This window comes from Protopterus annectens, chromosome 9.part0 (genome assembly GCF_019279795.1).
Source record: "Protopterus annectens isolate FY-2018-M chromosome 9.part0, PAN1.0, whole genome shotgun sequence".
In the NCBI taxonomy this organism is placed as follows: domain Eukaryota; kingdom Metazoa; phylum Chordata; order Ceratodontiformes; family Protopteridae; genus Protopterus; species Protopterus annectens.
The window spans coordinates 858656520-858677333 of record NC_056743.1 but is presented as its reverse complement, the minus strand read 5'-3'; the positions used below and the strand labels follow the sequence as shown (position 1 = coordinate 858677333).

General features: G+C 40.9%; 1 protein-coding gene across 1 annotated transcript in view; it reads right to left on the bottom strand.

The window, feature by feature from the left end:
- Nucleotides 1-20814, bottom strand: part of SLC39A7 (solute carrier family 39 member 7) — a 409960-nt gene that overhangs the window by 81110 nt on the left and 308036 nt on the right. Inside the window, exon 5 of the mRNA XM_044083574.1 lies at nt 720-848. Within this exon, the coding sequence (XP_043939509.1) occupies nt 720-848 (129 nt within the window). The remainder of the gene's footprint in view (nt 1-719; nt 849-20814) is intronic.

Here is a 20814-nt window from a genome sequence, read left to right as displayed (position 1 = left end):
ATGAAGATGTGTTGGGTTACAGTATGAAACACTTTGTTATGAAGTTAACACACCTAAGAATATGGCTTGTGGAATGAAATGTTAGCAGGAACAACCAGAAGTGTACACATGTAAAAGCAGTTACACAATCACATACAACACTTAAAAAATTAACAATACATTGTACAAGATGAACAAGGGTGAGCAGCAGAAAGGTATGAAAAAGACAAGCAATCTGCAGACAGTAAAAGCAATAGAAATAATAAGATTAACTGAGATGCAGAGGCAAGAGAGATTTTTCAACCATGCAGTAAAGAAAAAAAGAAGTCCAAAACAAGAAAGGTGAGGAATGGGGATATAAAGAGGCACAAAAAATGGATAGCAAAAGATACGGGCACAAACACAGTAAGGAACACTGACAAGTATGAATAAAAATAATATTACTAGTATAAAGCAACTATGTAAAGGCATTACTTACACACACTATATTTTATAAAAAATATATATTACACACACACATATATATATATATATATATATATATATATATATATATATATATATATATATATATATATATATATATATATATATACACACATATATACACACATATATATACACACACATATATATATATATATATATACACATTATATATATAAAACATTTTGGTTGAAATTCTTGTAAAATCAATGCTCTAACAAAATGATCAATAAAAAATAAAGACGGGACTATACCATGGGAGTGGCCGTGTCCATGACCATGGCTGCCTTTCACATGTCTGACAAACTTCTCCACCACCAGGAAAGCCACTATGCCAGCAAGAACCCACATGCCTACGCACATCATCTGGGAGTGCCCGTGGCCTGTGAAAAGAACATAAAAATAAAACTTATGTTGCTAGTGTTATACACAATCAATAAACTTTGCAGAAATGTAACACTTGTTCATATATCAAAATAATGTTACAATTATACAAATGTACTAGAAAAATCTGAAGGAGAAAGGTTGCTAATTTAATCACATATTTCATAAGTTTTCAGTCTACAGTAATGAATAAATGCTAGGACATTGTTTACTTCACACACGTTCTCAGGGTATAAGAAATTCAAACTAAATGGAAGCCAACATCTATGAGAACAAAAACCCTGGCATCCACAATAAAATATTAACCCTGGCATCCACAATAAAATATTATTTTTAAAAGCACTTTCAAAGAAAAAAATATATAAATATCCTCCCTCCTCTGCTCATCTCATATGAGATCTTCACAAAAGATAATGGGTCTACTACTAAATTTCAAACTTTCACAACTTCAAATTTCTTATGGTCAAAACCATAAGCTCGAAGTTTTAAAACGTCAAAATTTAAATAAAAAACAATAACAAAAAATAAAAATAAAATAAAACACCTTTTTCTTTATTTATGTTTTGCAGGGGGGCAAGCTCCCCTGCACCCCCCCACTCCCTGCTAATTAAATATTCCAACTCTGAGATTGCATTACAGCAAGGAAATGCTAAATATGCTGTTCTGCTCTGTATGCTGATCCGCATCTAAATGGTTAGAAGTGTCAAAACTGCTATCTTGTAGTCTCAACCATAAGAAATTCAAAGTTGTGAAAGTTTGAAATTTAGAAGTAGACCCAATTTTTATATAACTGGAAGTTTCACAGTATTAACACCCCTTCTCTTGCACAAAGTGAAATGAGTCATTGACATATCAAGAGTGTAGGTACATCATAAACTGATTATCTATACCCCTTTTGATCAAAGCTACTAAAATTATCCAAAATCTGCTATAGTTACGATGCTTGCTAAAAAGCAAAGTAAAAATGAACAAACTGCACACAAAAAAGAGGCACTGGCATCCTCCCAAAAATATCTAAGCTGTCCTAAAACACTTGTAAAATAAAAAAAAACTGAAACCTAGACCTAAAATGTAGCTTTCCACACTACATAAAGACAAGTGAATCCTTAAAAACACCCTAGCCCATCTAAACACAACCCCTACCTAAGATCACACAGTTTAATATGTTTAATATAAATATGCTAAGCAAAATTAAGAATTAAACAAAAATGAAACTGAAGAAATTTCCCATTTACTGCAATGGATTAAAAAAGGAAAAAAAAGTATATGAACGTTACATACTTGTAATGGACAGATGTCCTTCTATATCAATGTTGCAGTATTTGCTATAAAAGGGATGTGCTGCCTTGGGCGGCCAAAGGTTCAGCCAGTATAAAAAAGTCTAAGAGAGATCTTTACGCCGTACATTACATGTATGCTCCCCACACCAAACGCAGGGCATGAAAGAGATGTACAGATGCAACTACCTAGCCCTTATTTTGCCATCAGTTCAAATGCCATTTTTTGCCAGTTGGTTTGAATGCTTTGTTGCTGCACTGAATATTTAGCAACACCAGATAAATAAAATAACCCCAATGAGGCAGTTATTTATTTTTAACTTTCTAGAGTTCATGTCATCCAAGAGGGGAAAATGTCAGTGTGGGAGACAGATTCCCCATAAGGACAGTGCCTTTTTTGTTTGAGCGCTTGTAAGACCATACCTCTTGTAGTATCTGTAAGGCATTTGTGCCCAAGACACTCAAAAGCTGTTTGTCTTCCCTGACCATTTATTTTGAAAACCAATGGCTTAGACAGTTAGTTCTGGGCACCATGGCAGAATCCTTTAACCCCAAGATACTCCCACTAGGTACGGCGGCCAAGAAATCTTGGCCAGATGCTTTAGCAGTCCAGCCTCCACCGGACGTTCCTCTAGAAACAGGTAATACCCTGTGTAGGTCATTTATGGTTTACTTTGGATTCCTTTGTTGTGACCCCGCTGGAGGCCAGCATGGATCAGTCTTTTCACACATCCTCAGAGTCTTTGCAGGCATCTGCTCCGGATGTCGAAGGGGAACTGTGGTTGATCATCTCCGAGGGTCCTAGAGGGATTCTGCAGATACTGGTCAGGGAGGCAGCTCTGGGTTCTCTTCTCAAATCTCACCACGGATCAGAACCTCTGGTATTTTTTTTTAGAGCTAATGTCCCTTCGAAACATGCTTCAGTTTTTGTCTTTTCTTAGGACTGTCCTGTGGATCCTCTCAAAGAGAATGGCAAGGGTATACTCAGGGAGGGCTTGCTTTCTGCATTAATGGCCCGAAAATCTCCTCAAGGGGTTCCTGTACTCACTCCACTTTGGAACTTTACCCCTTCTAAACGGCTTAGGTAACCAGATTCCTTGGATTAGGATTCCCTGTCTGGTGAGGGGTCTTTGTCCTATTTTTGACGGATGCCTTCACCTTTGGCTTATGGTTCAGATGAAAGAGTCTCTTAACCCAGAGACTCCTTTCAAGGAATTGCCCTTTGGGGGCACAATCACTAGGATGATGGAAGGGACCTTCTCAAGTGTCTGATAATTCAGAGAAAATATTATGAGTTGCTTCAGGTGGATACTTCTAAACCATTGGCAGTTCCTCCTATGTTGGCTGCCTTGTTAGAAACTTTTACTACTGATTCCAAGTCTCCTGGGTCTCAGCCTCCTGCTCTTAAGAAACATGATAGTCCTCAGGAACCTTATAGAACCTGTCTATTTTTATTTACATGTCCTTCTGCTGATCCTGCTGTGGCGTCACTCTCTTCTGACAAACCTTCTAAACTTTTGCCCTCTTCCAAACTTTTGCCTTCTAATAAGGAGGGCAGGGCAATGGAGAGAATTGGCAAGAAAGATTACACTGCTTCTACTTTGGTCTTTACTGCTATTAATTACCAGACCCACATGACCAGGTATGCTCTGGCCTGGATTGTTCAGGCTTGTCAAATTATCTCTGCCCTCCTTGATTCTGATGGTAAGTCCTCTCCTTATGTTTTTTAGGTTCTGCTTCTCAAACGGCTCACCACTCTATTAACTGTAGCTATGATGCTAACACCTCTTCTAGAGCTATGGCTTTTGGGTTCATCATGAGGCGTTATTCCTGGCTTCATTTCCATTCTCTTTCTGAGGACACTAAGACCAAGTTATTGGATGCTCCTCTGGATAATACACATCTTTTCTGGGTCTGCTGCTGACATGTTTAAGTTTCTTCAAGAGAAAGGTAAAGCCTTGCAAGAACTTAAAAAGTACAGTTGTCTACACTTACCATAAATGTAGATGTTAGAGTGTATTCACTGTTGCAGTCATTAAATTTGAGTAGTCCTGCTGGCAGGTTGCCCTCAGTCAGCCTGAATTCCAAAGTCCTGGGTCCTGCGTCGGCTGCTGTCGCCCCTTCCCTGACGTCAGGTCGTCAGGGGTATAAAAGAAGCAGCCGATGCCATTTTCTTTAGTTTTTCTTGCCCCAGATGTCAGGTGCACCCTAAAAGGGTTGCCAAAATTTATATATATACATATATATATATATATATATATATAATTACATGCATCAATATAAACTTTACTTTCATCTACAAGCAAATACACCACACAGGTTGTATAAATCAGAGAAGGAAAGATAGGTTCCAACAGAAGAAAAGGGGTATGGCAGGTGGCTAACCTGGACTGCAACAGTGAATACACTCTAACATTTACATTTATGGTAAGTGTACACAACTGTACTATGTTCTTCGTGTTTCACTGTTGCAGTCATTACATTTGGGTAGAGTCCCAAAGCTATGGTTGGGAGGCTGGAGCTAAACAGCATTAAGAGCGGCTATGAGGCCCTGCAGAACTGCAGTGGCAAAGCCTGCCCTGGATTTAGAGTAGAGTGGCAGATGATAGTGCTTTGTAAAGGTGTGCAAGATGATAGTGCTTTGTAAAGGTGTGCACTGAACTCCAAGTAGCAGCATCTAACACGTCCTTGGTAAGTACTCCCCTGAGAAAGGCTGCTGAAGTGGCTGCAGCTCTGGTTGAATGTGGCCTAATGCCCTTAGGCACTGGCTTGCCATGGTGTACATAGCAGAAACGAATGCAGTGGCCTATCCACTTTGAAATAGTCTGCTGTGAGATAACCTTTCCTTGTGATCCTGCAGCATATGTCACTAGTAATTGCTCTGTCTTTCTGAAAACTTTGGTTCTGTCCAAGTAGAATCTAAGCTGTCTGTGTATGTCCCAAGAATGCAGAATTCTCTCCCCTTTGTTCTGTGGATTTAGATAAAAAGTTGGCGGGTGAATAGTTTGGTTAAGAGCCACACTGGACACCACCTTAGGCATAAATGTTGGGTTTGTCCTTAGAGAGACCCTGTCTGGATAAAAATGATAAAAGGTTCTATAGCCATGAGTGCCTGTAGCTCTGAAACTTGTCTTGCAGAAGTTATTGCTAGGAGCAGAGTGGTTTTCCAAGATAAAAACTTTATATCAGCAGTAGCCGCTGGCTCAAAAGGAGGCAGGGTGAGTTTTTCCAAGACATAGTTGAGGTCCCATGCAGGCATTGGTGATCTCCTTGGTGGCCTTAAATTTTTGGCCCCTCTGAGGTACTGCTTTAATAAGGGATGAGAAAAGATTGGTGGCTCTGCATTGTAATGAGCTGAAATGGCAGAGGCATGAATTTTAATAGATGAAAAAGATAGGCCTTTGTCCAGCATCTCAGTTAAGTATTGCAAAATTGGAGGAATATTTGGCACAGCTGTATCAGTTCCTTGTGCCGGTTCCAAGCACAGAATCTCTTCCATTTTCCAGCATAAGATTTTCTAGTACTAGGCCTTCTGGCTTCCAAAATGACATCCATCACTGCTTTACTGAGAGGTGTGTTTTGTATGACTACATTATCCGCCATGCTGCCAGGTTTAAAGTCCTGAGTTGGCTGTGCAGGATCTGATTGTTTTGCTGGGACAGTAGATGAGGTATTTGAGGTAAGGTCCAAGCTGGGCATTGAGACAAGTTCCTTGGTATTGGATACCAGTAGTGGCGGGGCCAGTCTGGGGCAATCAGTATCATCTTTGGCTTCTCCTGTCTGACCTTTAGGAGTACCTTGGGGAGGAGAGGCAGAGGGGGAAAGGCATATACTGATAGGTTTTTCCAGTTGAAAGGATAGGGCGTCCACTTTCCATGCTTGTCTGTGATAAATCCTTGTGCAGAATCTTTTTAGTTGGTAGTTGTGAGGGGAGGCAAATAGATCTATATCCGGGCATCCCCATTTCCTTGTTATCATGCTGAAGACTTGTGGATCCAGCTGCCACTCGTGGGGATCCATGAGGTTTCTGCTTAGTTCGTCTGCCAGAGTATTTTTCCTTCCTGGCAGGAATTGTGCCTGCAGATGTATTTGGTAAGTCAATGTTGTGTCCCACAAAGTCATGGCTAGTCTGCAAAGGGGGTAAGAATGTGTCCCCCTGCTTGTTTATATACCACATGACTGTGGTGTTGTCTGTCTTTATCAGTAGTTGTCCTGGATGAAGTAGGTCCTTGAAGGCTGTCAGGGCATTTTGAACAGCTAGCATATCTTTTTGATTGATATGTAGAAGCATTTGGTTTGAGGTCCATGGGCCCTGAATGCATCTTCCTGCCATGTGGGCCCCCCAGGCATAATCTGAAGCATCCGTTGTTACTGTCTGCCTGGCTGGGGGTAATGTGAGAGGCTGTCCCTTGTTTTGGTGACCAGCCTTTGCCCACCATTGAAACTCCTGTTGCAGGCAGGGAATGAGAGTAATCATAGTTTCCAGGCTGTGACAATGTTGAGTCCAAACACTTTTTAGGTACCATTGAAGTTTCCTCATATGCAGTCTTGCATATGGAATTAGTACGATGCAGGATGCCATGAAGCCCAAAGCCTGCAGAATTTTTCTTGCAGATAACTGGGCCTTTGTTGCCAACATTTTGAAATAGGTAGTCAGTTGCCTTTGTTGGTCTGGCGTGAGATAAGCCATCTGGGCAGTTGTATTTAAGCTTGCACCCAGGAATATGATCTCTTGAGAGGGTACTAGTTTTGATTTCTTTTCACTGACTGTGTACCCTAGGCATGTTATAAGTCTTTTCACAAACGCCAGATGCTGTAGAAGAATGTCCTTGTTCTCTGCTTGAATTACACAGTCATCCAAGTAAGGATATATTTGTATTCCTCTTTGTCTGCAGAATGCAATTACTGGTGCCAGGCACTTTGTAAAGACCCTGGGCGCAGTAGATAAGCCAAAGGGCAGTGCAGAGAATTGGTAATGCATTGAGCCAGCCTTGAATCTGAGGAATCTTCTGCATATTTGTCTGATTGGGACATGCAGATATGCCTCTTTTAGGTCTAAAGTCACAAGCCAAGTGTTCTTGCCTAGCATGTGCAGAAGCTGCTGCAAAGTCAACATCTTGAATTTTGGTATATCCAGGAATGTGTTCAGAATAGATAGGTCCAGTAGAGGCCTCCAGGCCTTGTCCTTTCTGGGTACCAAGAACAGTCTTGAGTAAAATCCTTGTCCCTGCTCTTGCTCTGGTACTTGTTGAATGGCCCCCATGTCCATGAGGGATGAGATTTGTTTTTGTGCCTTTGCCCATTGATTTTTTGGCAGATCTGGCCAGCCGTTTGCCTTTGGCAGAGTATGGAAATGGAACTTGTAGCCTTGTGACATGACATTTAGAACCCACTTATCCTGGGTTATAATGTGCCAATTTTGAGAAAAAAAAGTGCTAATTTCCCCCCTAAGGGTGCTGCCAGGAGATAAGTGCTTGGTGCAAGCAGGGGGATGTCATTGGGACTGTTTCCTGTATGGCTGTGATTCGTCTTCTCCAGCTTTGGAGGTAGAAGCACCCCATTGCTTTGACCTGTATGAACCTGGGATCTGCCTCTAGGGCATCTGGATCTGCCCCTTTGAGGTCTGTCTGACACAGGAAAGGACCAATTATTTGTTGTCCAGTGTCTACTAAACCTAGGTGGCTGTACTTGTAAAAAATCTTTGACCGTTTGCATAGCTTTAGCTTTGTCCTCCATTTTCTTTAACACCTCTTCTGCTTTAACCCCAAAGTATCATGCTGTAAAGGTGCATCTAATAATTTAACTTTGACATGATCAGGTAGATTTTGTTCCTTTAACCAAGCATGGCTCCTAATTACAGAGCCCGTAACTGCGGCCCTGCAGGAGGCCTCCAAAAAAATCAAAACCACATTGCAAGTATGCTTTCCAACTTTCAGCTGCATGCAATAAATCCTGCATTTCCTCGTTTTCTGCACATTTAGAGTTTAACATTTTCTGTTTAAGCAATGCCATGACATGTTGCTGATATTTTAGCATATGAAACTGACAGTATAAAGCCCTTCTAGCCAAGGTAGCAGATGTGTAAACCTTCCCCCCCCCATCTATCCAGTGCCCTAGAATCTCTGTCAGAGGGGGTAGGGTTTTTTGCAACGGAAGCCTCAACTCCTTTGGGACCCTGAGAAATAGTTTCTGGGTCTGCAGCAGGGTTTTTGAAAAGGAATTCATGAGAGTCGGGAACCTTGTAATATCTGTCAGGCTTAACAGGAGCTGGAGGTAAGGAGTCAGGGGTAAGACTAGACTCTGAAAACACCATCATCTACAATGTCTAACACAGGTGGAATGGCCAGTGGCCTGTGTTGAGGTAGTAAAAGGAAATCCCTGAGCCTCTTTTTAGATTCTGAAAAATCTTGGCTCTTCCAGTGGAAATGCTCCCTCATGGTATGCAAGGTTTCCCCAAAAGAATAGTCCTCTAGAAGAGAAGCTGAAGGTATAGATTCTTCAGCATCAGAATCCTCATAGGGGGGAAGAGAATATTCCTGATCAGAAGAAATGGAAACCTGATCTGAAGACTCAGTCAGTCTCTTGCCTAGGCCTCTTATCAGGAGGGGGATGGGAACCCCTGATCAAGGTAATCAAGTCTTCGGCCATTTTGAGCATCTGTTTTTTAGGCATAGAGGCCTGACCACATGGCTCTTGAGTTTGTTTCTTTGCTTTAGAAGGTGCTTTAGTCTTTGCCTTTGAAACTGAAGTCGGTTTAATGTAAAGATGTTTAGGTCTGAATACACCCTCAGAAGCCGGTGCCTGCTCAGCGGCTCCAGTCCCATGTGAAGGAATAGTATCCGGGGCTCCAATAACTTGAGTTTCCAGTGGCATGGCCGACTTCACGTGCGAGTCGGTAGCGGCCTGCGACTCTAAAGTAGTGGGCGTCAGGGGCTGCGAAAGCGCCTCACTGAGAACATGCGACTGGCTTAGGAGAAGCTTCATCGTCAGTTTTGGGCCTCGGTTGTCTATCTCTCTCCTTTTCTTTGCGCTTTTTGTGAACTTCGGTAGTCGGATGGCTATCAGACGACATTTCTGGATAATAAAACTGGCGTCCAAAATAGCTTAAAGCAAAATCATACAGACGCTTAATAGTGCATTGGTTAATTCTAGCACAAAACAGACAACCAGAAACATTGTGATCAGGGCCTAGGCAAGGAATACAGTTGTTGTGTCTTTCGGCTTTTCCCGGTTAGGGCTCGCCACAATGAAACACCGGTCTGCTAATGATTGGCAGTTGATTTTTACGTGCCAAGTTGCCAGCCCTGATGCACAACCTTCAACGAAGGTACGCCCATTCACGCACGTCTCCACGCAGAAGATGCTCTAGCTGAGAATCGAACCAGACAGCGTCTTACTGTGAGGTGACAATGCAACCGCAGCACCACCACCGCGGATCCACAGGCAAGGAATACAGTAAGAATGAAAATCCTTATGAGGTATTTGCTTTCCACAAGAAATACAATTATTTACTTTTTCTGACATCGGTCTGGAGCAAGAAAAAAGTTTCCCCAATGGGGTACTTAACTTTATTGAAGACTTCGGATCTGAAACTCGAACACAAAAATCTCAGGAGTCGGCCGACAGGCACTTGCGAATTGCTTCTGCTTTGTGAACCGCACGGCACGAAAGACTAAAGAAAATGGTGTCGGCTGCTTCTTTTATACCCCTGACAACTTGACGTCAGGGAAGGGGCGACAGCAGCCGACGCAGGACCCAAGACTTTGGAATTCAGGCCGACTGAGGGCAACCTGCCAGCAGGATTACCCAAATGTAATGACTGCAACAGTGAAACATGAAGAAAGTGCGGTTGTGTACACTTACCATAAATGTTGATGTTAGAGTGTATTCACTGTTGCAGTCATTACACTTGGGTTATCCTGCTGGCAGGCTACCCTCAGTCGGCCTGAATTCCAAAGTATAGGTCCGGCGTCGGTTGCTGTCGCCTCTTCCCTAATGTCAGTGCACCAGGGGTATATAAAAGATGCAGCTGACGCCATTTTCTTCAGTTTTTCTTGCCCCAGATGTCAGGTGCCCCCAAAAGGGTAGGCTAAAAAAAATGTCAATAAAACATGCATGCACCAAAATATATTACACCTTCCTCTACAAGCAAATACACCACATAGGTTGTATAGATTAGAGAAGTGCAGATAAGTTCCAGCAAAGATATGGGGGATGGTGGGTGGGTAACCTGGACTGCAACAGTGATGGGGGATGGTGGGTGGGTAACCTGGACTGCAACAGTGAATACACTTGAACATCTACATTTATGGTAAGTGTACACAACTGTACTATGTTCTTCGTGTTTCACTGTTGCAGTCATTACACTTGGGTTGAATCCCAAAGCTATGGTTGGGAGGCTGGAACTAAATTGCATTAGGAGCGGCTATGAGGCCCTGCAGAACTGCAGTGGCAAAGCCTGCCCTGGATTTACAGTAGAGCGGTAAATGATAGTGCTTTGTAAAGGTGTGCACTGAACTCCAGGTAGCAGCCTCTAAAATGTCTTTGGTTGGTGCTCCCCTGAGGAAGGCTGCTGAAGTGACTGCTGCTCTGGTTGAATGTGGCCTTATGCCCTTAGGAACTGGCTTGCCATGTTGTGAATAGCAAAAACAAATGCAGTGGCCTATCCACTTTGAAATGGTCTGCTTTGAGATAGCATTTCCTTGTGATCCTGCAGCATATACCACTAGTAGTTGCTCTGTCTTTCTGAAAGCTTTGGTTCTGTTCAAGTAGAAGCGTAGCTGTCTATGTCCAAATAATGCAGAATTCTCTCCCCCTTATTCTATGGGTTTGGATAAAAAGTAGGCAGATGAATAGTTTGGTTAAGGGTCACACTGGACACTACCTTAGGCATAAATGTTGGGTTTGTCCTCAGAGAAACCCTGTCTGGATAAAAAATGATAAAAGGTTCCACAGCCATGAGTGCCTGTAGCTCTGAGACTCGTCTTGCAGAAGTTATTGTTAGGAGCAGAGATGTTTTCCAAGATAAAAACTTTATATCAGCTGTAGCGGCTAGCTCAAAAGGAGGCAGGGTAAGTTTTTCCAAGACATAATTGAGGTCCCATGCAGGCAATGGTGATCTCCTTGGGGGCCTTAAGTTTTTGGCTCCTCTGAGGTACTGCCTTAAAGGATGAGAAAAGATTGTTGGCTCTGTATTGTAATGGGCCGAAATGGCAGAGGCATGAATTTTAATTGATGAAAAGGATAGGCCTTTGTCCAGCATTTCAGTTAAGTATTGCAAAATCTGAGGAATATTAGGTACAGCTGTGTCAATTCCTTGTGCCTGGTTCCAAGCACAGAATCTCTTCAATTTTCCAGCGTAAGATTTTCTGGTACTAGGACTTCTGGCCTCCAAGATGACATCCATCACAGCTTTAGTGAGAGGTGCATTTTGTATGACTACATTATCCACCATGCTGCCAGATTTAAGGTCTTTAGTTAGCTGTGCAGGATCTGATTGTTTTGTTGGGATAGTAGATGAGGTATTTGAGGCAAGGTCCAAGCCGGGCATTGAGACAAGTTCCTTAGGATTGGATACCAGTACTGGTGGGGCCAGTCTGGGGCAATCAGTATCATCTTTGGCTTCTCGTCTCACCTTTAGGAGTACCTTCGGGAGGAGAGGCAGTGGAGGAAAGGCATATACTGCTAAGCTTTTCCAGCTGAAAGATAGGGTGTCCACTTTCCTTGCTTGTCTGTGATGAGTCCTTGTGAAGAATCTTTTTAGTTGGTAGTTGTGAGGAGAGGCAAATAGATCTATATCCGGGCATCCCCATTTCCTTGTTATCATGCTGAAGACTTGTGGATCCAATTTCCACTCATGGGGATCCATGAGGTTTCTGCTTAGTTGTTCTTCCAGAGTATTTCTTTCCTGGCAGGAATTGTGCCTGCAGATGCACTTGGCAAGTCAATGCTGTGTACCACAAAGTCATGGCTAGTCTGCAAAGGGGGTAAGAACGAGTGCCTCCCTGCTTGTTTATATACCACATGACCGTGGTGTTGTCTGTCTATCAGTAGTTGTCCCGGATGAAGTAGGTCCTTGAAGGCTGTCAGGGCATTCTGAACAGCTAGCATCTCTTTTTGATTGATATGTAGATGCATTTGGTTTGCGGACCATGTGTCCTGAATACATCTTCCTGCCATATGGGCCCCCCAGGCATAATCCGATGCATCCGTTGTTAATGTATGCCTAGGTGGGGGTAAAGTGAATGGCTGTCCCTTTGGTGACAAGCCTTCACCCACCATCGAAAATCAAAAAATGGTAACTCCGTAACAACAAAAGTCCCGTGTGGACGCCGAACAATAAAACTGAAGTAATCTAAAGGGTATTAAGCATTCACGGGACCACCACAGCAAATTTTTGTAAAGCTGCAAAGTAACACATCAATTCAAAACATGTCTCTTAAAACTGTCCTCGGGTAAATCAAAAATAATATAGAAAGTTTAAAGTAAAATAAAAACTTTAAAGTAAAATAAAAAATTTTATTGACAAAGTGAGCGCTTTCACCACTAGGGCTTCTTCAGACTTTACAATACCATGATAAATGCCTCTTTAAATACTCTCCCACTAGTGAAGATTAATGACATCATTTCCTGTACAATCAATTAATTAATTCATACTTGAAAAACATAAAACTTTATCATAAAATCCATCAAGAACATCCTCCATTCATTTCCTAAAAGTAATATTAGATATGGATTCATATAAATATACAAGACTGTATACATAAAATCTGTGCTTTATATTAACTATAGCACTATCATAATACATATACTTATATCAATAAAACTCATATGTTTGGAAACTTAAAGACATAACGCCTAAGATGCTCCCAACTAATAAACTGACATTAATAACTTTCTAACTCAGGATAGTACTAAGACTGTACCCCTAAAAGATGTAAGCTCCTTACAGATGTAATATAGCTGATAGCAAAACTATACTAAATATTCTTATATGCAATTGCAGCGCTACAATTTTGAGGTTTGTTTGGCCAGGAAAATTGTACCACGCGGACTGCGCATCTTGAAAATGCCTACAACAGCTAACATTTATCCCGATCTATTATTTAAATGGAAACAGCTAAATCTTGACTTAAGTATGAACTATATGAGACTATTAAATGGCTTTTTCCGTCCCGAAGAGGATGCCTTGAGAAAAGCTATAACTGAGCAACAAAATAACATTGCTATTAATTTTCCACAGTTACAAGTAGAGCAGGGTTTGGAACGAGTATTGGACAATATACAAATATTTGAGAAAAGATTACTTGAACAGAAAAAGGGTAAAATTTCAAGGGACACCAAAGATTTTAAGGCAGGCCATGTGTTTACTTGGCCGAGATTTACCTCTAATAATTCTACAGATTCTTCGAGCACTGCAACCGCCACTCGAGGCAACAGGACAAGTGTTCCATTAAGTAAAGACTCTAACGATGTTTTTGCTGATATTGAGACTGATAATACCAAATGTGTTAAAGCTAGTAACATGAATTCTACGAAGCTGTCAGTGTTACAGAATGAGAAATTCCTACCGTTATTGGGTCGGTTATTATTCATAGTAATGAACAAGGTGACACTAAAATGTCCTAGAATATGAATTCCAACCTAAGCTTGAATAAGAGTTTAGACAGTAGCACTTTAACAAAAGAGCCATCGGTTAGACCTAAAGATAGTCATTTACGTAACACACACATTAGTACTAACAATGAGCAGATCCCTTTCCCCATAGCACTACCACACTCAGCCAAATGACAGAGATCATTCAGTCGTGGCAAACAAAAGAGGAAAGGCTCAGGAGGGGAACACATAGGTCCCACATTAAAGAGAATGTGGGAGCGAGTAGAGAATCGCTAGTACACAATTTGTCACACAAGATTTTAACAACATATGAGATTCAAGTCCTGAACGAGGGTCTTTCTTTTATTTCGACTTGTAAAAGTAATTTATCAGATGTTATTATTGATGTTAAAATGTTCACACGCAATGTGCAGTTGAAATTTGATCTAAGGCACCTAACTGATAGTGATATTTCTTACACAATTTTTAAACCACCGAGTACATAGGTTCCAATATTGAATTCATATTTAGATGTGTTCAATAAATCAGTAGAGGAAGACCTCTACAATTTATATTCAACTGATGTTTCAAATACTAGAAATGTGAAGAAGAAAAACTTAAATTTTAATCAAAGACAGGCATTAGAAGCTCTGAAAAATTATTCGACTATAACTATAAGGCCAGCAGACAAAGGTGGCCCTTTAGTGACTTTGAATACCGATACCTATAAAGAGAGTATGAATACTTTACTTCGTGATACAAAGTTTTATGTAATTATTGATCTTCATGAAGTTGAGAACAAGGTTCTTATGGTTTATGAGATGCTAGATGATATCCTTATGAGTAGATATATTACCTTTGAATTGTTTAAATTTTTGAAGGTTTACCATCCTTTAATTCCAATAATAAATGGCCTTCCTAAAATACATAATGATTCTGAACATCCTCCCATGAGACCTATTGTATCAGGAAGGAATTGGGTAACTGAACCTTTGTCTATTTACATAGAATATTTTTTAAGACCAATAGTTCATAGGTTCATAGGTTCATACTAGGCTATCTGCCCGAGGGCATTTACAAGCCTAGCTCTTTTTTGTGGCTTAGACACTGAGGTAATCCCTGGGGGTATATCTATCTCTCCCATCCACTCCAGCACGCCCCCATAATAGCCGTGTCAAGGTTTAAGTCTCCGCCCTTGTGGCTCTGATGGATCTAGAATAAGGTGGGGCTAGGGGTAACCTTTTTTTTCGAGGAGGGTATGACTGCATTTTTTGGCATTTAACTTTTAGGTGGCTCTCTGGCACCAGTTATCCGCTTCTGTGAGACCCTTCTGAAATATCTGTGTCAGATGTGTTGTGTTTTCTACTATGGTACTTCAGTTTCTGCAACTTTGCAACATAACCCTCCTGTGTGTTTGTGTGCTTGTGTTTGTAAAAGTAGATGGGAGCCAAAGATGGCCGTGAGGGACTGGCCACTGTGGACACTTCAACAGTCTGACATGGCGCATGCAACTCTGACAGCTGCCTCCTTGTTCTTCTGTTTTCTAGCCAGTTCTTACCAGTTGTTTGTTGACATGTATGGGTGATGTTTTTCAATGATTTTTTTGAGTTTTCCATTTTCATGGTATGTGGAGCAGGCTCCTGCCAGATCGAGGTAGGCTGTATGGACTGTGGCTTTTCCTCATCAACAAGTTTGGTGACTGTTGTTGAAGAAAACCAAGTTTAAAAGCAAACAATGTTTTGACAAGAGCAACTGGGTTGAAAAAAAAGTCAAAAAATTCTATGTCTCTATTTATGAGGTATGTTATGATTTATGATGGATTTATGATCCTAAGGCTGGAAGCGCAGATAAGGCTTGGGCCTAATGGGCAGAGGCATTTCAGGTTGTGAAGGGTACCACTGGTACCACGCTTGCAGTGCGGCACGATCTGGAGAGAGTCCTGAGGTATTAAAAGTGATTAACAGCTTGCTTCAGCTGTGGGTTTTGGCCTCATGGAGGTCCATGGAGAGTTCAGCGAGCACACAGCCGGGTTGCCATGGATGCTCCCATGGATGCTGTGTTTTTTCTTTTGGGCTGGCAGGAGAGCAATTTTGGGGGCTAGTTTAGTTTGGTATAGAGGGTCTATAGTTTGCTGTAGGGAGAAGTCCTTGGAGAAGAAGTTGGCAATTGCACTTGGATCAGCAGCCTTACATCATTAATCTTCACATCATTTTGAATCTTCACATTTTTTTATTCTAGAGTTGAGCATCAGGAGGGGCCTCCCCTTTTTCTTTTTAAGGTTATAGCTATTTTGAGTCATATGCTATTTTTTGATGAGTTTTTAGTTTGTTTTTGTTTTTTTTTACTTTTTGATTTTCTTGTTTACATTCTTTGCCTTTATCTTTATTTTGCTTCGCTGTGGGGTCTTTTTGCTTAATCCTTTAGCTGTAGGGTTTGTTTATGGCTGCCTTTTGTTTTATTGGTGCTTACCACCAGCTTGGATTGTTGTTGTGTGATAGGTCTGCTTTGTCCATGCAGTCCTGCAGGTGCTGGTCGCCGCCGAGTAATGTTTTCCTGTCACACTAGTTCTTTCGGCTTGAGTAATGTTTTCAGAAAAGTGTCGGGCTGTGGTCTTTAGTCTTTAGAAGTAGATTTTTGAGGTTGGTGGATTAGTTTGTGTTTTATTTGTTCAGGTCTATTGTGGTCTGGGGTCCTCCAGCGGGGGTGGTTCGCTGCCCCGTGATGATTGATATGAGGGCGGACACCTGGGGATATGAGGGGTTGTGTTGATGATGAGATCAAGTATGTTATCTCAGTTCGGCGGTCTTTGGTTATGTGTTGGGGATGAGTTTTGGGCCCAGTAAGGGTTTGAAGCAGTGAACTTTGGGCTAGTGTGTGTGGGAGTGTTTACAATGTGAGTGAGTGTTGCCAGTTCTGTTGAGGTGTTTGGTTATGAGTTTTGGTGATACTGTTCATGCTACAGTGCTTTGCGGCCAGGTTTTCTGGCATGTGAGTTTCCCCGGCAGGCCTGTACTGCACCTCCAATTTGCGTATTTAGGCCTATTTGGGGCCGCAACCGGATGGTAAGTCTGGTCTCGCCCTGGATGCACCAGTCTTGTGGAGCTTTCTCTGATGAATAAATGGGCACTATGGATGCACTATTGTCCAGATTTTATGATGCCGCGATTGATCTTGGTAAGGTGAAGAGGTCATAAACAGGTGTGACGATGATACCAGTAGTCTCTGAGGGCCTGGCTGACTTTGATGTTCTCCATACTGCATCCCAAGCCTGCTGTGGCATTCCTTTTTTAGACTTTTGCAGTTGAGGGCATTAGGTTGAGTTTTGGCCTTTTTTTGTTGTTTTTCCTTTTTGTGTTCCAAGAGCTCCTTTGAGATAAAAACTGATTGCCTGAATGGCAAGAGTGTTTAAGCCAACTGTCAAAGAGGGTCATACCTGTCTGGCTACTATAATCAGAGAGCCTCAATGTCTCTTTTCTCTAGTGTCAGGAGTCATCGGAGGTCGTCTCAGGTCGCGTGGACCAATGACTGAATGATATTGTTACATATTGCTGTGGAGACCTGAGAGAGTGCGTGATGCTTGCTATGTGGGGATTCTAGCAGGCTTCTTAGCTTACCTTCTCCTTACTCTCCAGTCAGTCTGGTGGGGTGGTGTGTCTGTGTGTGACTATGTCAACCAATGTGTCTGGTTGTGTGTTGTGTTTGTTTGGCTGTCTGTGACTGTTTGACAGTCTATGTGTTGCATTTTGATCAGAGCCTCCGAGTATGTCTTTGTGTGTTTATGTGTATGATTTGAGGTTTGTATGTAATATGTGAGACTGGGTCTATAGTGTGTGTGTGTAACCTTTCTCCTCCTCCTGACTCTTCTCAGTCCCCTATGTGAGAGAGCTCAGCCTCAGTTTTGTGTAGTTGCATCTCTCTCGTATTGTATTTGTGTTTTGTGAGGAGAGGAGAGGGTTGTTCAGTGTTGTATAATTGCCTCATGTTTCATCACTCAATATTCCACCAGCTGAGCAGGGAGGGACAACTAGCAACTGCTACCCTAGAAATAGAAGAAAAAGACAAAAAAAAAAACTCAAAAGATTCCGGGGGCCGGGGGTGACAAAAATGCCTGGGGTTGGTACTCGTAGACTATAGTGTAAGGCTGTAGTAAGTAAGTACTAACAAGTACTGTAGGAGCAAGAATTTATAGAGATGAAGAGAATAATAGTCTTATAGGATATCTTTAATTATAGAGTAAGGTAGTATAGATCAGTAGTATAGTAGTAAGTGGAAGAAAGGTAGTTTTAGTTAGGATTTGTGGGTGTTTAATTTTTTAAAAAGCCGTTTAGTTTAAACCTGCTTTAAGTTTTTTTTTCTTCTTGCAGTATCTAGTTGACAGTAGAAGTCAGGTTTTAAAAGATAGTAAACAGTTTTTAACTGACTTTTATGATTATTTGAAACCTTTAGTTCATGACACCTCATTCTATTTTGTAACGTTGGATGTTGTAAGTTTATTTACAGTTATATCGAATGATGATGGTGTAAGAAATGTGCATAATTATTAGCAGCACATTCAGATTTGGATTCTAGACTGATTGATTTATTGTGTTTGTTTTTAGAAACAGTATTAGAGAATAATGTTTATATGTCTGACAACTGCATATATTCCCAACGAGATGGCGTAGCAATGGGTACACCATGTGTCAATAGCTATGCCAATCTTGTCATGGCTTGTTGGGAAGAAGACAAACTGTTCACTCTGGATAGTTTTAAAGAACACGTAGGTTTTTATAGAAGACTTGTGGATGATTTGTTTCTGGTCTGGAATGGCGATGAAAAATCATTACTTGATTTTTATGAACAAGTTAACACCTTATCCAGTTGCTTGAAATTTGTTATCAACTATTCAATACGTAACATCTCCTTTCTTGATGTAAATATAGAAAGGTTTGATAACGGGATAGTTAATACTGGAATACATAGGAAGGCATGTTTTAGGAATACTCTACTTCATAGAACTAGCATGCACCCTAGATATGTTTTTAGGAATGTGACAAAAGGACAGATTATGCTAGCCTCCAGACTCAATCCATTAGAAACAGGGTACAACCTAGAGTTGGATGACTTAAAAATCAGACTTATGAATAGGGGTTACAGCGTTAAGGAAATTGACGAAGCGGTCTGTATCACAAGGCCTCTCAGAGTTACCACTGCCAGTGCTTATTTTTCTGATCATTCCGTTAATTATGTGGGACTAGGGTCTAATAATCATAATACTACCACAGTCAAAGTTCCCATGTATTATACTTCTGTCGGTATATTAACTGACATCATTAGGAAACATTGGGGAATACTACAACTTGACGAGACTATAAAGAACATAGTAGGAGAAGAACCTAAATTCATCTTAAAAACAAAAGAAATCTTAAACAAATACTTTGTCATTCCAGCCCGTTGGTAAAATCTGATAGTGAAGAACTAGATTTTGGTACGAAACCTTGTCTGAGATGTAATCAATGTGATTTCATTGCTGTCAATGGAGTCTTTGTTCATCCAGTCACTCAACATGTTCATTCCCTTACAGCTAAAGCTGATTGTCAAACACAGCATGTGATATATTTAACTCGGTGTATAACATGCAGTGCCTTTTATGTAGGTAAGACGAATATGAAGTTAAGGGAAAGAATTAGAGAACATATCTATCATATTAGGCTGGGAAGTGAACATAATGCTTAAGCCAAGCATGTGTGCACTACTAATTCTACACATCAATTTAAATTCTCCATGTTGCAAGTTATTTATCCCAACGCCCATGGAGGTAATATCAATAATTACACCGAGCGTTGTGAGATAAAATGGATTGTTAAATTTAGAGCTGATAGAGAACCCGGTCTGAATGACAAAGTTCCTCTGAAACCCATTTTAAGCAATAGGAGGCTTAAAATATATAAGAATATGTAGTATAGTTTTGCTATCAGCTATATTACATCTGTAAGGAGCTTACATCTTTTAGGGGTACAGTCTTAGTACTATCCTGAGTTAGAAAGTTATTAAAGTCAGTTTATTAGTTGGGAGCATCTTGGGCGTTACGTCTTTATGTTTCCAAACATATGAGTTTTACTGATACAAGTATATGTATTATGATAGTGCTATAGTTAATGTAAAACACAGATTTTATGTATACAATCTTGTATATTTATATGAATCCATATCTAATATTATGGTTAGGAAATGAATGGAGGATGTTCTTGATGGATTTTATGATCAAGTTTTATGTTTTTCAAGTATGAATTAATTAATTGATTGTACAGGAAATGATGTCATTAATCTTCACTAGTGGGAGAGTATTTAAAGAGGCATTTACCATGGTATTGTAAAGTCTGAAGAAGCCCTAGTGGTGAAAGCGCTCACTTTGTCAATAAAATTTTTTATTTTACTTTAAAGTTTCTATATTATTTTTGAGTTACCCGAGGACAGTTTTAAGAGACATGTTTTGAATTGATGTGTTACTTTGCAGCTTTACAAAAATTTGCTGTGGTGGTCCCGTGAATGCTTAATACCCTTTGGATTGCTTATAAAGAGCATGCACTAAACTAAACAATACCTTCATCTACAAGCAAATACACCACATAGGTTATATAGAATATAGAAGTACAGATAAGTCCCAGCAAAGAAAGGGGGATGGTGGGTGGGTAACCTGCACTGCAACAGTGAATACACTCGAACATCTACATTTATGGTAGGTACACAACTGTACTAAGTTCATAGTGTTTCACTGTTGCAGTCATTACACTTTGGTTAAATCCGAAAGCTTAGGTTGGGTGGCTGGGTCTGAATAGAATTAGGAGAGGCGATGAGGCCGCCCTGCAGAACTGCAGTGGCGAAGCCTGCTCTGGATTTAGAGTAAAGTAGTAAGTGGTAGTGCTTGGTAAAAGTGTGCACTGAACTCCAAGTTGCAGCCTCCAAAATTTCCTTGGTTGGTACTCCTCTGAGAAAGGCTGCTGATGCGGCTGCTGCCCTGGTCGATTGTGGCCTAATGCCCTTAGGCACTGATGTGCCATGCTGAGCATAGCAGAAACTAATGCAGTGTCCTATCCATTTTGAAATAGTCTGC